Source organism: Triticum urartu, chromosome 6A (genome assembly GCF_056163025.1).
Source record: "Triticum urartu cultivar PI428250 chromosome 6A, HENAU_Tu73, whole genome shotgun sequence".
NCBI classification, from domain to species: Eukaryota; Viridiplantae; Streptophyta; class Magnoliopsida; order Poales; family Poaceae; genus Triticum; species Triticum urartu.
In genome coordinates this window covers 5,440,488-5,460,669 of record NC_141878.1, presented here as the reverse complement: position 1 = coordinate 5,460,669, position 20,182 = coordinate 5,440,488, and the positions used below count along the sequence as shown (strand labels likewise).

Genomic DNA, 20,182 nt, shown 5'->3' with positions numbered 1-20,182 from the left:
CCTATTGAAGAAAAAAATGATTCCGCCATGTTGGTTTCATGTTATACCTCAGAGAAGAAGTCTGTTGACTCCGCTATTGATGTTTCCATCAGCACATATGGATCCAAATCAGCCCCTTATGAAATAGCGCATAAACTCACTAGTAGAAAACAGGGCTATGGTCCAGGCCGGCTCAGCCCATTAGTCCCGGTTCAGTGTAGAACCGGGACCAATGTGGGCATTGGTCCCGGTTCGTGAGCCCAGGGGGCCGGCCGGGCCACGTGGGCCATTGGTCCCGGTTCGTCTGGACCTTTTGGTCCCGGTTGGTGGGACGAACCGGGACCAATGGGCCTCGCTCCTGGCCCACCACCATTGGTCCCGGCTGGTGGCTTGAACCGGGACCAAAGGCTCCCGTTTAGTCCCGGTTCATGCCACCAACCGGGACCAATGAGGTGCCTATATATACCCCCTCGCGCAAGAGTAGAGCACAATGCTCTGTTTTTTCTGGCCGAGGGGGAGAGGGCTTTGTGGTGCTCTAGCTCACCTCCTATGTACATGAGGTGTTCGATGGAATGCCCGAGCCACACTACTTAAGCTTTCTCCTCTCGAAGCTCGACCTCCAAGCTCCATTTTCCTCGAGATTTGTACACTTCTATTAATTTGGACACTTAATTATATATAATGCACGCAGATGAACCGGCAATGGATGTACGGTGACAGACACACCCGCGACTACATTAAGGGCGTGCATGAGTTTCTCGATGCGGCTGAGGCAAACAAGCAGAATGGTTTTATGTGTTGTCCATGCACTGAATGTGGGAATACGAGGTCTTACTCTAACCGGAAAATCCTTCACTCCCACCTGCTTTACAAGGGTTTCATGCCACACTATAATGTTTGGACGAGGCACGGAGAAATAGGGGTTATGATGGAAGACGGCGAAGAAGAAGAGTACGATGACAACTATGTGCCCCCTGAATACGGTGATGCTGCAACGGGGGGAGCTGGTGAAGATCAAGAGGAACCAGACGATGTGCCCAATGATGCTGCCACGGGTGAAGCTGCTGAAGATCAAGAGGAACCAGACGATGTGCCCGATGATGATGATCTCCGCCGGGTCATTGTCGATGCAAGGACGCAATGCATTAGTCAAAAGGAGAAGCTGAAGTTCGATCGCATGTTAGAGGATCACAAAAAAGGGTTATACCCCAATTGCGAAGATGGAAACACAAAGCTCGGTACCGTACTGGAATTGCTGCAGTGGAAGGCAGAGAATGCTGTGGCTGACAAAGGATTTGAGAAGCTACTGAAAATATTGAAGAAGAAGCTTCCAAAGGATAACGAATTGCCCGACAGTACATACGCAGCAAAGAAGGTCGTATGCCCTCTAGGATTGGAGGTGGAGAAGATACATGCATGCCCTAATGACTGCATCCTCTACCGCGGTGCATACAAGGATCTGAACGCATGCCCGGTATGCGGTGCGTTGCGGTATAAGATCAGACGAGATGACCCTTGTGATGTTGACGGCGAGCCCCTCAGGAAGAGGGTTCCTGCGAAGGTGATGTGGTATGCTCCTATAATACCACGGTTGAAACGTCTGTTCAGAAACGAAGAGCATGCCAAGTTGATGCGATGGCACAGTGAGAACCGAAAGAAAGATGGGAAGTTGAGAGCACCCGCTGATGGGTCGTAGTGGAGAAAAATCGAGAGAAAGTACTGGGATGAGTTTGCAAAGGACCCAAGGAATGTATGGTTTGCTTTAAGCGCGGATGGCATTAATCCTTTCGGGGAGCAGAGCAGCAATCACAGCACCTGGCCCGTGACTCTATGTATGTATAACCTTCCTCCTTGGATGTGCATGAAGCGGAAGTTCATTATGATGCCAGTTCTCATCCAAGGCCTTAAGCAACCCGGCAACGAAATTGATGTGTACCTAAGGCCATTAGTTGAAGAACTTTTACAGCTGTGGAATGGAAACGGTGTACGTACGTGGGATGAGCACAGACAGGAAGAATTTAACCTTAAGGCGTTGCTGTTCGTGACCATCAACGATTGGCCCGCTCTCAGTAACCTTTCAGGATAGACAAACAAAGGATACCACGCATGCACGCACTGTTTAGATGACACTGAAAGTATATACCTGGACAAATGCAGGAAGAATGTTTACCTGGGCCATCGTCGATTTCTTCCGACCAACCATCAATGTCGAAAGAAAGGCAAGCATTTCAAAGGCGAGGCAGATCACCGGAAGAAGCCCGCCATGCGCACCGGTGATCACGTGCTTGCTATGGTCAATGATTTACACTACGTAATCTTTGGAAAGGGTCCCGGTGGACTAGCTGTCCCGAATGACGCTGAGGAACACGCACCCATGTGGAAGAAGAAATCTATATTTTGGGACCTACCCTACTGGAAAGACCTAGATGTCCGCTCCTCAATCGACGTGATGCACGTGACGAAGAACCTTTGCGTGAACCTGCTAGGCTTCTTGGGCGTGTATGGGAAGACAAAAGATACACCTGAGGCACGAGAGGACCTGCAACGTTTGCACGAAAAAGACGGCATGCCTCCGAAGCAGTATAAAGGTCCTGCCAGCTACGCTCTTACGAAAGAAGAGAAAGAAATCTTCTTTGAATGCCTGCTCAGTATGAAGGTCACGACTGGCTTCTCGTCGAATATAAAGGGAATAATAAATATGCCAGAGAAAAAGTTTCAGAACCTAAAGTCTCATGACTGCCACGTGATTATGACGCAACTGCTTCCGGTTGCATTGAGGGGGCTTCTACCGGAAAACGTCCGATTAGCCATTGTGAAGCTATGTGCATTCCTCAATGCAATCTCTTAGAAGGTGATCGATCCAGAAATCGTACCAAGGCTAAGGAGTGATGTGGCGCAATGTCTTGTCAGTTTCGAGCTGGTGTTCCCACCATCCTTCTTCAATATCAAGACACACGTCCTAGTTCATCTAGTCGACGAGATTGTCATCCTGGGGCCCGTATTTCTACACAATATGTTCCCCTTTGAGAGGTTCATGGGAGTCCTAAAGAAATATGTCCGTAACCGCGCTAGGCCAGAAGGAAGCATCTCCATGGGCCATCAAATAGAGGATGTTATCGGGTTTTGTGTTGACTTCATTCCTGGCCTTAACAAGATAGGTCTCCCTAAATCGCGGTATGAGGGGAGACTGACTGGAAAAGGCACTCTTGGAAGAGACTCAATAATATGCAGGGACGGATATTCTTGGTCTCAAGCACACTACACAGTTCTACAGAACTCTACCTTGGTGACCCCGTATGTCGATGAACACAAGAACAGTCTGCGCTCCAAACACCCGGAGCAGTGCGACGACTGGATTACATGTGAACACATCAGGACTTTCAGCAGTTGGTTGGAAACACGTCTCAGAGGTGACAACACTGTTTGTGATGAGTTGTACTTGTTGTCCAGGGGACCATCTTTGACTGTATTGACTTACAAAGGATACGAGATAAATGAGAATACATTTTACACGATCGCCCAAGATCAAAAGAGCACCAACCAAAACAACGGTGTCCGCTTTGATGCAGCAACCGAGAGCGGAAATGACACATATTATGGTTACATAGTGGACATATGGGAACTTGACTACGGACCTGATTTTAAGGTCCCTTTGTTTAAGTGCAAATGGGTCAATCTGTTAGGTGGCGGGGTACAGGTAGACCCACAGTACGGAATGACAACAGTGGATCTGAAAAATCTTGGGCACACTGACGAACCGTTCTTCCTAGCCAATGATGTGGCACAGGTTATCTATGTGAAGGACATGTCTACCAAACCGAGAAAAAAAAAGATAAGGAAGCGAATACATCATACGATGAGCCAAAGCGCCACATAGTTCTTTCAGGAAAAAGGGACATCCTGGGAGTGGACGGCAAGACAGACATGTCTGAAGATTATGAAAAGTTTCATGAAATTCCTCCCTTCAATGTCAAGGCTGACCCAAGCATCCTGATAAACAATGAAGATTATCCATGGTTACGACGCAATAAGCAAATGACACAAGCGAAGAAAAAGTGAAGACTTTCTCCCGCAACTATTATGATGATACCATGCCAAATTTGTAACAGACGAACATGCTACCATTGTCTGTTTTGTACATGCACATGCTATGTAGGTGAAATTATGATACCATCCCAACTTTCAACTTTTTCAGAGTTCATTTGAAATGCTTTCATGTCTTATGGTTTGAAACTTTGATACTTCGAAAGTGATTGTCCATTTTGTACACAAAGTGCATCAAGTTTTTGTCGTAACCCTCTCTACTTTTTGGAACATGCTATGTGGGTGAAATGATGATACCATGCCAACTTTCAACCTTTTCAGAGTTCATTTTGAAATGCTTTCCAATTTCAGAGTCATTTAGCTCAAAGAATGAATTAATAGCAAACAGAATGAACTACAAAACTTTTATGAAAATAAAAACAATCAATTAAAATATTATGTTATGATCAACTAAAATAAAACTATAATATTCTTCAATAGCAAAAAGAATTTTTATAGTATTTAATTTTTGTGACCTAAAATCAAACTATAAGTATTTAATTGTAAGTATAAATAAAAAATAAATAGCAAAGAAGAAAAAAAATTCTATTTTTATAGTAAAGTTATTCATAAACTAGTGATTCACACAAATTTTTAAAAATTCAAATTTAAACTATTCAAAATTTAAAACTAATGGCACTAACAGAAAGTTTATAATTTTTGTGACCTAAAATAAAAAAGAAATCACTAAAAAACTATAAGTATTTAGTTGTAAGTATAAATAAAAAATAAATGAAAAAAAAATCTATTTTTCTAGTAAAGTTATTCATAAACTAGTGATTCACACAAATTTTTAAAAATTCAAATTTAAACTATTCAAAATTTAAAACTAATGGCACTAACAGAAAGTTTATAATTTTTGTGACCTAAAAGGAAAAAGAAATCACTAAAAAACTGTAAGTATTTAGTTGTAAGTAGAAATAAAAAAAATAGAAAACCAAAAAAATGTAGAAATAAAAAAGAAAAAACCAAAAAAAATGCCTCCTACTGGGCCTCCACGGCCTGAATACGACTAGAAACCCTACATGGGCCAGGATTCAGGCCCGCAGAAGGCCCAATAGGCCCACAGGCAGTAGCAAGTTTAGGCCCGAAAGCCTGCATTAGAGAGGAGCTCGAATGGGGAGGCACACCCGCGCTTATAAACCAGTGCCGACGCCCTTCAGCTAGCGATGTGGGACTAAACTTTTGGGCGCGGGGCAGCAAAGGCCATTGGTCCCGGTTGGTAGCACCAACCGGGACTAAAGGGGGCATTGGTCCCGGTTCGTGGCATCAACCAGGACCAATGCCACCCTTTAGTCCCGGTTGGTGCCACCAACCGGGACCAAAGGCCGCCGCTTCCCGCCCTTTCGGCTGCTGAAAATTGGCCTTTGGTCCCGGTTCGTGGCTCCAACCGGGACTAAAGGGTGGCATTGGTCCCGGTTGATGCCACGAACCGGGACCATTGCTCTGGCTATATAAGCCAACACTTGTGAAATTTTGGCCAACCGCTCCCATTCGCCCCCAGGCCATTCGTCGTCGTCGTCGCCGCCCCGAGTCCGTGGCCTCCCCGCACCGTCGCCCCGCGCCCGCCGCGCGCCGCCCCGAGCCCGTCGTCGCCCCGCGCCGCCCCTTCCCTGACCCCGTCGCCATCGCCGTCGCCCCGCCCCGTTCCCGAGCCCGTCGTCGAGCCCGTCGTCGCCCCGCCTCGTCCCCGAGCCTGCCCCGCCCCATCCCCGAGCCCGCCCCGTCCCCGCGCCGTCGCCCCGCCCCGTCCCCGCGCCGTCGCCCCGCCTCGTCCCCGAGCCCGTCGCCGCCCCGGCCGCCCCGTCCCCGAGCCCGCCCCGCCCCGCGCCCGCCGCGCGCCGCCCCTTTTTATCACTGATTTTAGGTTGATGATATGATGATGTTGATGATGTTTTTTTTCTGTTGATGATATGATGATGTTTTTTTCTGTTGATGATATGATGATTTTTTTTTCATATATGCATTTTTTCATATATGTACTAATTTTTTTAAGTTGTTAGTAGATATCGATTTTAGGTTAGTGCATTTTATCACTGATTTTAGGTTAGTTGATCGATTTAGTGCATTTTATGTTTGTTGCATTTTAGGTTAGTGCATTTTATGTTAGTGGAGAGGAAGAAGGAGAAGACGAGGAGAGGAAGAAAAGGAAGAGGAGAAGAAGAAAGGAATAGAGGAGAAGAAGAAAAAATAGAATTTTTTTTCTATTTTTTCTTCTCCTCTATTCCTTTCTTCTCCTCCTCTTTTTTTTCTTCTTTTTTTTCTTCGATCTTCTCCCCCTCCCGATAGGAAAGTTTTATATAGAAAGTTACAATTTTAGAAGAGTTTTATATATGCAAAAGTTACAATTTTAGAAAAAGAAGGATAGGAAAGAAGAAAATAAGAAGAGGAAAGAAAGAAGAAGAGGAGAGGAAAAGAAGAGGAGAAATAAATAAGAAGAAGAAAAAAGAAGAAAAAGAAGAGGAGAAGAAGAAAGGAATAGTGGAGAAGAAGAGAAAATAGAATATATTCTATTTTCTCTTTTCTCCTCTATTCCTTTCTTCTTCTCCTCTTTTTTTTCTTCTTTTTTTTCTTCGACACGTGGGGGGGGGGTCGAGAACGCCGGACATTCATGAGAGAGGCGAGGAAGAAGGGGAAGAAGAGGGAGAAGAAGAGGAGAGGAAGAAGAGGAAGTCTTCTCCTCTATTCTTTCTTCTCTTTTTTTTCTTCTTCTTCTTCTTCCTCTTTATTTTATCGGGAACGAGGGTCGTCGAGAGGTCGAGGAGCGGTAGAGGAGAAACCCTAAATAGAAAGTATCGTCGGTGTGAGATACATGTACCGTCGGTGTCGGACACTACACCCACATCCCACAAGTGGCGCGGGCTTCGACGCCCACGTCACTTGTGGGGCGTGGATGTAGTGTCCGACACCGAAGGCCACATGTATCTCACACCCACGATACTTGCTAGCTATTTAGGGTTTCCTCTACCGAAAAGAAGAGGAGAAATAAATAAGAAGAAGAAAAAAGAAGAAAAAGAAGAGGAGAAGAAGAAAGGAATAGTGGAGAAGAAGAGAAAATAGAATATATTCTATTTTCTCTTTTCTCCACTATTCCTTTTTTCTTCTCCTCTTTTTTTTCTTTTCTTCTTCTTCTTCTTCTTATTCTTATTAGCCGGAAGTAGAGAGAGGTTTCCTAGTGTCAAAGTATTGAAGAAATCCATGCCTTCATCATTAGCCGGAAGTAACCAGGGCATGTTGGTACGAAGTTCTGCAAAGTTATTCTGGAATGGAGTCCCGGATAGAATAATCCGCCTTTTGGTACGAATTCAGCAAAGGCCTTCCAAATAGCGATATTCGGAAGGCTCTTGCTGAACTTTGTACCAAAAAGCGAATTATCCTATCTGGGACTCCGTTCCAGAACAACTTTGAAGAGCTTCGTACCATCATGCACATGTTACTTTCGCCTAATGATGAAGACATGGTTTTGTTGAATCCCTTGACACTAGGCAACCTCCCGACCCCTCGGCGATCCTATCGAACATGAGAGGAAGAAGAGGATAAAAAAATAAGAGGAAGAAGAAAAAAAAGAGGAGAAGAAAGAATAGAGGAGATCTTCTCCTCTATTCTTTCTTCTCCTCTTATTTTTCTTCTTCTTCCTCATTTTTTTATCGGGAACGAGGGTCGTCGAGGGACATAGATGTAGTGTCGTCGTTGTCGATATATACCCCCTCCCGATAGCTTACTATGATTAGGTAGCTAGTTCTACGTTTGGCACTAATATATCCATCTGTCATGTTTGAATAATAATTGCCATGTTGTAAATATTTGTAGAAACTATGGACACCGCCCTAGACGAAGCAACAAAAGAAGCGTTGTTGAGGGACATAATCGCAGAAGGAAGTGATGCCATCTCGTTGTTTCTCAACGAAACCGATGGTCTGGAAGGAGAGGGTGAACAAGCTGGCTACGGTGACCTAATGCCGGTGCAAGAAGAAGAACATGAGGACGGCTCCAGTGACCCAATGCCGGTGCAAGAAGGAGACCGTGATGACGGCTCCGGTGACCGAACCGAGTCCGGCCAGGTATATATATTAGTTAAGCCTATGCTGACTAGCTGATTGATGCATTCATTGTTTTGGTATGTACACATATTAATTAAGTCTTTGTTCTTTTTTCTAGCCCTCCGAATCGAGCACAACTTTGGTAAAGAGACGAGGCCCGAAGAAAAAGTTGAGCTCAGATGAAAAGTTTGAGATCATAGCAATCGCGCCCGACGGCCAACCTATTGAACCCCTCCGGACAAAGAGCGCATTTGTTGCTCAGTGCGGGGTTCTGGTTAGGGACAAGATCCCGATAAGCATCCAGCAATGGTTTAAGCCGGCTACAGAAGACCCTGAGGTGTCTTATGTCAATGATATGCAGAAAAATGATCTTTGGACTGAGCTGAAGTCAAATTTCACCCTACCGCCTGAGGATAATCCAGAGAACCCAGTTAAAGAGAAATTAATCAAGTCTTTTGCTCTGAAGAGGATGGCAGAACTATTCAGGAGGTGGAAGAAAGAGCTGAATAAGTTTGTCGAAAATAATGAGACACCAGAATTCAAGGGCAGATATGAGAAGATCAGAGATCACTGGCCCGCATTTGTGGCCCACAAGACATCAGAAAAGAGTAAGAAGATGTCGGCGACAAACAAGCAAAATGCTGCGAAGAAGAAGCTTCACCATCGCACGGGGTCAGGTGGCTACCTCGTAGCCCGGCCTAAGTGGTCCAAGACTGAGAATGATCTAGTTCATAAAGGGATCGAACCAGAGACAATTAACTGGCCAGACCATTGCCGGACTTGGTTCTTCGGGGCTGGCGGAACACTGGACCCTGTAACAGGGAAGTGCATTTGGACGAACGATCAAATGGACATACCAGTCAGTAAGCTTAAGAAGTATATCGAAGCAACGCAGGAAGGGACGTTCTTTCCAGACAGAGTGAACGACGAGCTCACAATGGCCCTCGGGAATCCTGAGCACCCTGGACGGACACGAGGCACGCCAGGCTCCATTCCGTGGAAGGTTGGGTTTCCGGACGCAGGCGGTTACAAATCCCATGAGAGGAGGAAAAAAGTGCAGCAGACCCAAATACAGGCGTTGCAAGCAAGGGTAGACGCGATAGAGGAACGAGAAGCAAATCGCAGCAAACGTACTGCCGAAGCCTCCCCCGAAGCTACCCCCCATCTCAGCGCAGAAGCAGCGTGGCTTCCACCGAGCTGCTTCAGCTGGAGCATGCCTTGACGGCTCCTGCCAGCTATCCCGTGGATGCTATAACGGAGTCTCAAAATTGCCACCTTATGACGCAATGGATGAATTTGAAGGTCAAGGCGGCTGTTGGCTCTGTTTATCCTACTGAACCCGGCGCAACTTTTCACTGCCGGCCGATTCCAGAAGGATATGCTAGGGTGATGGTGGATGAGATAACGGAGGGATTTGAGGACCTCCAGCTTGACCACGCTACCGGTGAAGGGGAGACTCGGCTGGGGTCTGCTCTGAAGACTCCATGCCTATGGCGGAAGGAGCTCATCCACCTTTCGAACTGGACGCCACCGCCTCCTCCTCCTCCTCCGGCGAGTCAGGGCACTCCGCCTCCACCGCCTCCTCCTCCGGCGAGTGACGATCAGGGCCCTCGGCCGGCTCCTTCTCCGGCGCGTGGCGGCACTCCGCCTCCTTCTCCGCTTGCGCCGACGCGCCCGAGCAGCCAGCCTCCTCCTTCTCCGCCTCGTCAGCAAGGGCGGAAGAGACCTGCCGCTGCTCCAGCTGCTCCGGCGCGTCGTAGTCCTTCTCCTCCGCCGCTTAAGCAAGTAAAGAAGACAACCGCTCCGTCTGCTCGGTCGGCGTCTAGCAGTACAACCAGAGGCGGGAGGACATACAGATTCGGTCCTTCTCTGAAGACTCCAGAGAAGTTACCATATGAGAGGACCCTGGAGGAGAACGCCGAGATCACGCGAGAAGAAGTGAGGAACTTCTTTGAAGGGGTGAAAGCAAAGAAACATCCACCTCCGGAGGAGAAGGTAGATCGGGTGAAAGTGAAGCGCACTCTGGCTGCCCTGACAAAACCACCGAAGTCTGATCCGCCGAAAGGAAACTATGACTGCATTATTGGAAAGGAATTTGCCGAAGCGGAGCGGTCGGGAAGTACTGTCAGTGATCAAAGGCTGAAAGAATGACGAGCTGGGAAACAAATTGCCCAGCTCGGCGAACAAGCGAAGCAATCGTGCCCCCCGCTCAAGGTGCCTAGCCACAACGTCGATAATGATCCGAGGATGGTGCCCGGTTATAGCAATCTTGCAGATTACCTGCCCGACGAAGTACATTATGAACCCATGGAGGTGCAGATACAAAGATACGAGTACGGGAAGCCTCTCGTCAAAGATGAAAGATCTCTATCAACGATGATGCAAAGATTGCATGATTGGTACTTGAAAATCTGCAGAGACTCTGGGGGGAGGAGTACTTTGTATGCGAGAGTTAAACCGGAGCATGACCTCGTTGGAATTGATCTGTTGCCTGTTCCATTTGAGGAGTTCTATCAGTTTTTCAATCAATTGGCCCTCGATAAAACAACGGTCGCCTGCTACTATCTGTAAGTAGTACTACTTCTGTCATTAAGTTTCTCTATATAGCTTAGCTCTTTCATTGCATGTATTTATAATCATCCTCACTATATTATGCAGATTGAAGATCGCCGAATTGAAGAAAAGACAAGTCGGTGATATTGGGTTCATTAACACATATCTCATAGATGCAACTGAGGTTAAACTTCATGCTGCAGCTACCGAGGCCAACTTGCTACGATCGTTCGTAATAAATCAAAACAAAGATATAATACTCTTTCCTTACAACTTCAGGTGAGTGTTACTGTCTTGTGCGTATTCGGTTTCCCTTATATATTAGTCAAGGTTATAGTAATGTAATTGATGAGTTATGCATGTGTGTGCAGTTACCACTATATTCTCCTAGAGATTAAGCTTGAGCAGGGAGTAGTAACCGTCTTGGACTCTAAACGAAAAGATCCCAAGGAGTATGCGGACATGACTGAAATCCTCAAGAAGTAAGTTAAATCGATCATTATCCACCATATCAGCAACTTTGTTCATTTCCTGATATCAAGTAATTGTTTTCTTTGTCCGGCAGGGTTTGGAGAAAATTCACCAAAACAGTTCCGGGACTGCCGAAGGAGCTGGAATTTAGACACCCGAAAGTAAGTACTATAGTAGCATGTTCCGCGCATCTCCTAGTGATTCAAGTGCTAGTTTCATCAATAACATTTAGCATTCTTTCTTATCAGTTTGATTGACCTCTATTTCTTGTAAAGTGGTTGTGGCAGGAACAAGGGAATGATTTCTGTGGATACTACATCTGCAAGTCCATCCGCCACACGACCTGTGAGCGGGGCGGGTACTCTAACGAACAATATGAAGTACGTAAATAACAACATTCACAATTTTATTTTATTACCATCATTTGTGTTGAGTTTCATTCATTTATATATATATATGTATTGACCCCCTTCTTCAAATTAGATGTTTCGGAAGCGGGATGAACTCCTAGCACCAGCTCGCATGCGAGCAATTCAAGAGGAATTGGCGGCATTCTTTCTTGACCACGTGATCCCTGAAGACGGAGAATTCTATGTGGACCCTGAGTCCGTATGATTATATTTGTAAGAGATAATTATTGTATATATGTAGCCGGTAGTGTCAGATAGATATACGAGAACTTGTTGTTCGACCAATCTCTCGGAGAAGGAGAGGTGGTCGATATCACTTCTCTCTGTATATATGCATATATGTTCATGACGATCTTCTGTTTCCTTCGTTTGCTTACTAGCTAGCTAGCATGTCTAGTCCTCTCTATATACGTATGTATTGTACGCAGCGTCGACCAAGCACGGACATAAGAGAGGACACTTCTCTCTATTAATTATAACTAGCTAACACAATATATGAAACACCTAAATTAACCCCCCAAAACCCCCAACCCCCCCCCCCTTTCAAAAAAAAAACAAAAACCCCAGCCACAGAAGTGCTGACGCGTGGATGCCTATTGGTCCCGGTTGGTGCCACCAACCGGGACCAAAGGGTCTCCTGACTGGGCTCTGCGCACTGCCCATGTGGAGGGCCTTTAGTCCCGGTTCTGGATTGAACCGGGACTAAAGGGGGGAGGTATTAGTACCGACACTTTAGTCCCGGTTCCGGAACCGGGACTAAAGGCCCTTACGAACCGGGACTATAGGCCCTTTTTCTACCAGTGACTAGGGTTTAAGCTTCTGTCACTCTAGCAACCCATCATCTAATAACTACTCTGGGCGGCCGCCAGCTTACTCAGCTTCGCGGACAGTACCGACCTGCAGCCCACATGAATTAGCAAGCCAAGTTCATTGTGACCGTGTCATTGCTGTAGGAGATATGCCCTAGAGGCAGTAATATCAGTTATTTTGTATCTCCTGGTTTGTAATGAAGGTTTATGTTCCATGCTATAACTGCAATGATTCTCGAGTCTGCAAATAAAACGAGGCTTGGAGGGAAACTCATGTGCATGTGTGGGATAATAAACGGTAAAATGTATTCCTAGTCAAGCCTCTATGACTGGCTCAAGTATTGCATGATGATCCTCTGTTCCTGATCATGGGAATGACTATGCCGGCAATTTTGAGGGCACAATTATTAGTAGAACACTTGTGTTGAATCGACCCAATTTGATGTTATGCTATGAGATACATTCGTCACAAGTTAATGGTTAATAACACAGAGAAGTTAATGTTTGCATAATTCCTTAGACCATGAGAGTATCGAGTTCCTTCATACTTGCTTCGTGAACTTTGGGGTATGTTAAACGTCATCCGTAACTGGGTGGCTATTACGGCGGCTTACGGGTTCACGGAAAAGTATGGCAAGTAACGAGATAGCTCAAGATTGGGATTTGCTCCTCCGACGATGGAGAGATATACTCAGGCCCTCTCGGTGTAACGGTATCCATCATCGTCTGGCCAGACACATTGTGATTTGATCACTGGGATACCGGAACACGGAAACGAGAAAAGAGAACAAAACCAGTAACGAGGTAACTTGCATGGTGGACAAATTGTTGATCCACAGGAATGCAATAAATCTCACCTCGGGTGTTTGTGACATATCGCGAAGCAACATGAATAGCTCACGGCAACTGGAGGTTCACTCGAATATTCATTCGTGTGGGTATAGGGGTCAATACGGGTGTCCACGGCTCCGATGTTGATCATTGATCGGAAGAGGTTCCAGGTCATGTCTATACTTCACCGAACCTATAGGGTCACACGCTTAAGGGTCATCTATCTGCTGAATACTAGACAGGGAGTCTGAGAGAAAATCACAGAAAAAGTTTCGGACACCGGAAAAGTTTCGGACAGCGGAATCGTACCGCAGAGAGAGGTCATCGGATGAGTTTCAATGATACCGAAAAGTTGTTTCGGGATATACCATTAAGTCAAATTGGTTTCGGCAAATGCCTGATAATTCTTGGAGGGTGCCAGAATCATTCTGGAAGCTTTTTGGAATTTTCTGAGATAAAAACCAGAAATGTTCCGGAGCTGCCGGAGCCACTTCAGATGCGTTTCGCAGATGAAAATCACTAAAACCGGAATTGTTTCGGAACGCGTTGAAAATTATTATGGTGGGTACTGGAAATGTTCTAAGCCCACATAAATATTTTTAGTTTGAACGGACACTGAAAAATGTCGTCGTGAATAGTGAAAGTGCTTTTTGGGATATTTTATGGTGAGTCACCTTTTGGGATATTTCCAAAAAGCTTCTAGAAGGGCTTGGGGGCCAAGCAAGCTCCTCATGGGGGCCCCCCAAGGGGGTTGGCCGGCCACATGTGTGGGGCTCCATGGAGCTCCACTTCCCTCCCCATTATGCCCTTCATGTGTGACATTTGCATGGGCATTTTGGGTTTTTGTGAGCCATCCCTACCCTTTGGCTTTCCTATAAATAGAGGAGGAGTGGGCAGCCCAAAGCTCATCCCTTGCTCTCATACACATGCCATGCATTATCTGGCTTCTTCTCTCCCTCCCACGAAAAGAGTTTCGTAGAGCCGTAAGGCTGTCTGGGTTCCGGCAGGAACTAGTTCTGGACGGCGAAGCCCTGCCGGATAGCTGACACCGTATGTGTGCAACCCCGTAGAGAGGTCGTAGTTTCGGTCTTTTGCCCGAGGGGCTGTTCGAGTGTCCTCCCGAAGGGCTGTCCGAGTCTCCGTTCGAGTTTCGAGGGTCCTCCCGAAGGGCTGTCTGCGACATCGTCCGGGGGACTGTCCGACCGCCTCCCGAAGGGCTGTCCGGCGAGGGAGTACATCCTCGCGGTTGGGAGGTTGTAAATCCTAGCTGCGGGGATCTGCACCAACGATCTCCACCGACTCTTCTTCCGCTGCGCTTCGAGTCGGTACGGAACAGATCAAACCTTGTATGCAGTCTCCATAGTGGTCCTGGGCGTGCTTGCTATACCGAAAATTTTCGTTTTCTGTCGCGTTCCCCAACAATTGCAACCGTGTCACACGGAAGAAAGATGTACAGTTTTCACCCTTAAATCCTGTCCAATGTCTTCGTAACCCCAAAGTCAATTTTGGTCTAATTTAGACCCAAAAATGTCAATACCGGTTTAATCTAGCCCTGAGCGGTTTAGTGTCACTCAAGAGTGGTTTGTGGTAGTGTCCCACTTGATGATCGATCGATAATGTCGGATTACAGGATAAAGGGTAAACACAACGTTCATTTTTCTTTGACCCAATTTCTGCTATGCTAGGTTAAAGGATAAACAACCTGCAGTTAGAAGTCTAAAATAAATTAAAAGAAAAACATTCTAGATCAAAGCCCACGATGCTAATGTAACCACAGAAGCGACTGCTCCTCGTCACGGCGTGGTGCTGCTGGGAATGTCGCGATGAACGTCCGCGGGAGCCATTATTCCAAGGATCGTTTCTTAATCAGCAAAATGACAGTCAAGTTGAACCCACGTGGTTAAGAAGCCGGTACATCCGGGATCCGAATATAAAACACTTTGTTGGATGGGTCTTTTTGCTGCTGAGACATGCTGCCATATCCGAATCCCCTCCAATGTAAACAAATATCACAACCTAAGCAAAACAACGTGCGAGCTAACTTGTTAAGGCTTGCTAAACATTAAACCGTTTAAAAGTTATTAAAAATATGAATTAATTGGAAAGCCTCACTCTAGTATAATAAGATGATCCAACGGTGTGATTGTGACAATATCCATTTATATGTCGTCGGTGAAAAAAACAAGCATTTCAGCTCACTACAGCATCAATATATACTGAACTATTTGTTCTTTTTGTCTACTACATATCCAGTCATATTTTTTCAATCCCTCCATTGGATCGTGTTATGTTATAGGTGTGTTGGTTCAGTATTTGTTTCGGGATTTTTGAGAACTTTTACACAGTTGAAAACCTTAACTAGTTCAGTGGTAAGCTATTGTAGAAAATCCTACGCCTACATAGGTTTTCTTTTTTTGGTGGGAATTAAACCCATTAAGGAGCGTTAGAATGGTGGCCAATTAGCTACACCATGTGGCGCATGCTGGTTGATCATGGTGAGAAAGTTTTTGATTTTTTTTTTCTAAATGGTTGTGAGACTTTTTTCTTTTTCTTTTCGATATGAATATGATGTCCACCTGACGCGAGAATGTTTATTTATATGTTTCTCATTCAAAGCAGCCCATGCGAGCTTGACCAAGACATGGGAATCAGCCCCATGATTGCACGGGACGCTTTGCTTTGTCTCACATGAATTAGCAGTCTGGGCGGCCAATAGCTTACCGAAGTTCATTGTGACCGTGTCAGAAGGAATGGTCCAGCAGGCCATGTAGTGCTGCCGTGTAACCATTAGACCCTCCTCCAATGTAAAGGTGCTTAGATGAGATGTTAAGTACTTCCTCCGTTTAAGTGTGTAAGTCACCTTATGAAAACCAAATAATCTTAAAACACTTAGGCACGGTACATTAACTCCCTCCTTGTTTCTTGTTTTGTGACATATCAACCAATAAGAGATGTGGGCCGTGCATGCTTTCAATGACTTGAGACCAACAAACATGACATGCAGTGGTTAGTTCATTGCATGCAATGCTATTAATTAGCAAAAAGACATTAAGTTTTCTCGTTTTCCTCTCCGCCTTGGTCGCGGTGCACAACGTAAGATGACTTATACACCTAGACGGAGGGAGTATATTAAATACCTTAGCAACTCAAGTCCTCAATGCAAAGATGCTAAGCTTCATGCATTTAATTAGTTGTAGACTCAGAATTATGCTTCCACCTAGGTACACGTGCTTATCACCGTTTCTTCCTGGGTCATCGTACTACTCTCCCTCTTCTTAACTAGCATGCCACATCAGATTTTTTGCTTAGTTGGCAACCTTAGCACCTGTACAAGGTGGAGCATTGGGAGGAGCCTTAACTCTTCCTAGATTCTACATGCTCAGTTTTGCAGTAGAGATTCTCCGCGAGTGTGTTTTTCCTTAAAGAAAAGGTAGTCTTCTGATTTCTTGCAGGCAGGCATGTTCGCGCTCGCACCGACCGCACCAGCGATGTAGGAAAGGGTGTGAATCCTCGACAACAGGACCCGCTAGTGCAGAGTCCAGACGACGACATCGTCGACAAGGAGAAGTGTTAGTGGGCCCATGAGTGCTGCAAGAAGCAGCGTGAGGAGACCTTGTCCAGGCCGAGGAGGACGACGGTCCTGGGATCATGATGGTGTGTGTCATGGTCGTTAGCTAACGCAGGGCTCCCACGGCCACCGCTAAGCCCACCACGAAAGCCGGGCACGTGCACACAGAGGCCAAGTCATCCTCAAGGAGGAGAGGGTGTTTACCCCTCCCACCCGCGATGATGTCGAGCACGGCGAGCTGTGGTTCCTCAACATCAGTGCAAGTGCAACAAACCATATGACTGGTTCCCTCGATGCGTTTGCCGAGCTAGGTCGCTTGGTCGCCAACAACGTGCTTTTTGCGGACGGCTCTGTGGTGGATGGACATCCATGGACGTGGCATGATTTTCTTTGTCATCAATCACTGCTCCTTTACAAAGGTATTCTACATCCCGGCGTTGAAGAGCAGAGTCGTGAGCCTCGATCAGCTTGACGATACGACAACCACATCTGCCGCGACACGCTTACCTCCAAGACCAGCGCAGTCGTCTGCTCATGAAGGTAAAACGATGGCCAAACCGTTTGAACTGGCTTACCTTTCATCATGCGCATCCAGTGTGCCTCGCCGTGGGTCACAGCTCTGATGCATGGCGCTCGCACATGCGGCTCGGACACCCGCACTTTGTGGGCACGCAGAGGATAGCGCGCGGTAGCGTCGTGCATGGACTCCTGCACATCGAGCACGTCAACGACAAGTTGTGCGAGGCATGCCTTGCCGGGAAGCAATGACGCATGTTGTTCCCATATAAGGCGCAGTACAGGGCATGACAACCCCTCGAGCTCGTCCACGGAAACTAGTGCGGCCGCTTCATGCCAGCGACGTGAGGAGGACATTGCTACATCCCGCACCTCATCAACGACCGTAGTCGCTTCATGTGGGTGGACCTCCTCGTCTCCAAGGATGAGGCAGCATGGGCCATCGTCAAGTTTGGGGCCGCAGCCGAGGTGGAATGCGGCCACAAGTTGCAGGTACTGCGCACCAACCGTAGCGGCGAGTTCACATCGGCCACGTCCTACAAACAGTGCGCTGAGCAAGGTATGCAGCGCCACCTCAACAAGCCGTACATGCCCCAGCAGAACGGTGTCGTCCAGAGGCGTAACTAGATGGTGCTCGGGATGGCACAGAGCATGTTAAAGGTGAAGCCGGAGCCGAGCATGTTTTGGGGGGAGGCGCTGCTCACGACCTTCTTCATCCTCAAGCGCTCCTTCACGAGAAGTGTCAACGACATGACGGCATACGAGGCATGGTACGGGGTGAAACCAGATGTGTGCTTGCTCCGCATCTTTGGCAATGTGGGACACATCAAGACTGCGCGTCCTAGCTGAAGAAACTTGATGACAGGAGCAGTCACATGATGTTCATCGGCTACGGGCTTACAGGATGTACAACAATGAGAATCAATATGGGCGCCCATGGCTCTTCTCGCGGCGGCTGGTGTGGTGGCATTGGCGGTGTGGGCGGCCGTAATTCACATGAGAGGCACACACGCACATGCAGTAGCAGTGCAGTACCGGTTTGAACGCAAGACAAAATGAATCCGTCTCAAACGGAACCGATGGTCTGTTTGGAAACTATAAAGCCCGCAGTCACGTATCTCCTCCATTCCGAATTACTTGTCTCGGGAATGGATGTATCTAGAACGAAGATACGTCTAGATACATCCATTTCTGCAACAAGTAATTCCGAACGGAGGAAGTAATTAACTTGACGCGCCGGCAATTCAGGAATCCTCCTTCTCATCAGGTTGAATTTGTATTAGAGAAAAGTATATTTTTCGTCCCCCAACTCTTGGCAGAGTCTAGATTTGATCCCTCAACTCCGAAACCGGACAACTTGCACCTTGAACTACTAAAACCGGACAAGGTTCGTCCCTGGACACGGTTTTGACCGGTTTTGGTGCTGACTTTTGCCGGTTTTGTCCGTGTTTTGACTCAAATTCGCGTACTTTCTTCAAATCCGTTTATTTTATTCAGGTCTGCATACCATTTTCAAGTGTTTTTTTTCAAATATGCGTACTTTCTATAAAAGTTCATGAATTTGAAAAAATACACGGATTTGAAAGCAGTACACGAACATGAAAAAAGTACGCAGATTTAAGAAAAATACGCAAACTAGAAAAAGTATGCGGATTTGGAAAATTATGTGAACTTGAAAAGGTACGTGGATTTGAAAATAGTGTGGATTTTAAAAAGGTATGTAAATTTGAAATTTTACGCAAATGTGAAAAAGTACAGAGATTTGGAAAAAGTACATGAATTCAAAAGATTCACATATTTAAAAGATATACACGTATTTAAGTTAGCACCGGTCAAAACCAGGGTGAGCCAGCACCAAAACCGCTCAAAATCGAGACCAGGGACGGATCTTGTCCGGTTTCAGTAGTTGGGGGTGCAAGTTGTCCGGTTTCAAAGATGAGGGACCAAATCTAGACTTGGACAAAAGTTAAGGAACGAAATGTATACTTTTCTCTTTGTATTAAAGCAAGGATGATCATTACCCTTGATACAGTTACAAACTCTGCTTGTTAGATTCTCGATGCTATCATTGTCTCGTTACCTTTCAGATATTTAAGCCTAACATGTTGCTCACATACAACGTGTCGGGGATATACCTCGTGGTGTAACCTGCCAGATGTATGACATTTTATGGTGGCCCGGATTAAGAGGAAAGGCACGAGGAATATTTCCCTTACAAGAAAGCAAGACACGGACTTGTATCCGGCTTGTAATAGAAGATAGACTAGTCCTAATCTCTATTCTTAATGGAGCAGTTGGTTGTCTTGCTTCCAGGTTTTTTTTCGTCCCACATCCCCTGGTTTTTTTTCGTCCTCCCTCCCACCTCCCAATTTCCCCGCAGTAACGATCCCACCTCCCAGTTTCACCGGTTTTTTTCGTTGGTTTTTTTCGTTTGGTTTATTTTCGTCTCATCTCTCACCACCCCTTCCACCTTAATTTTTTCTTCTTCCCACTTAAAACCGAATCACGTCCGATCCTCCTTCCATTTATTCGTGCTTGCTTTGGCAGGTATCGATTCAATTCAATCATGTAAATATTTTGGCAAGTTCTGCTTCAATAAATCGAGAGCAATCAGCGTAGCCGGATTCGGTAATTGGTAATTGAAATTGTAGGCAAGAGATCTCCTCGTCCATCAGTGCGAACTTCCTTTTTTTGACAATATGAGTCCCACCTTCCTAGCGCCAAAGTGTAATATATGGAAACAAACTCAACGAATTATAACAGTAATTAACCCGATTATTACATACCAAACATCAGGTACGTCATTAACTCGCTTCCTTCCATTCCCTTCGTCCCTCAATCCCACGCTTGTGGTGCTGTAGTGGCGGAGTCGCCGATGGCGACGAGGACAGCCCGTGGCAGCCCCCATCCTACTCCCTCACT

The 20,182-nt window shown here is 46.3% G+C and overlaps 1 protein-coding gene across 1 annotated transcript in view; it reads left to right on the top strand.

The window, feature by feature from the left end:
* LOC147963007 (uncharacterized) overlaps nt 1–20,182 on the top strand; it is a 149,438-nt gene that overhangs the window by 89,622 nt on the left and 39,634 nt on the right. The window contains exons 3-4 of the mRNA XM_087529441.1: nt 10,761–10,934; nt 11,027–11,137. Of these exons, the coding sequence (XP_087385567.1) occupies nt 10,761–10,934; nt 11,027–11,137 (285 nt within the window). The remainder of the gene's footprint in view (nt 1–10,760; nt 10,935–11,026; nt 11,138–20,182) is intronic.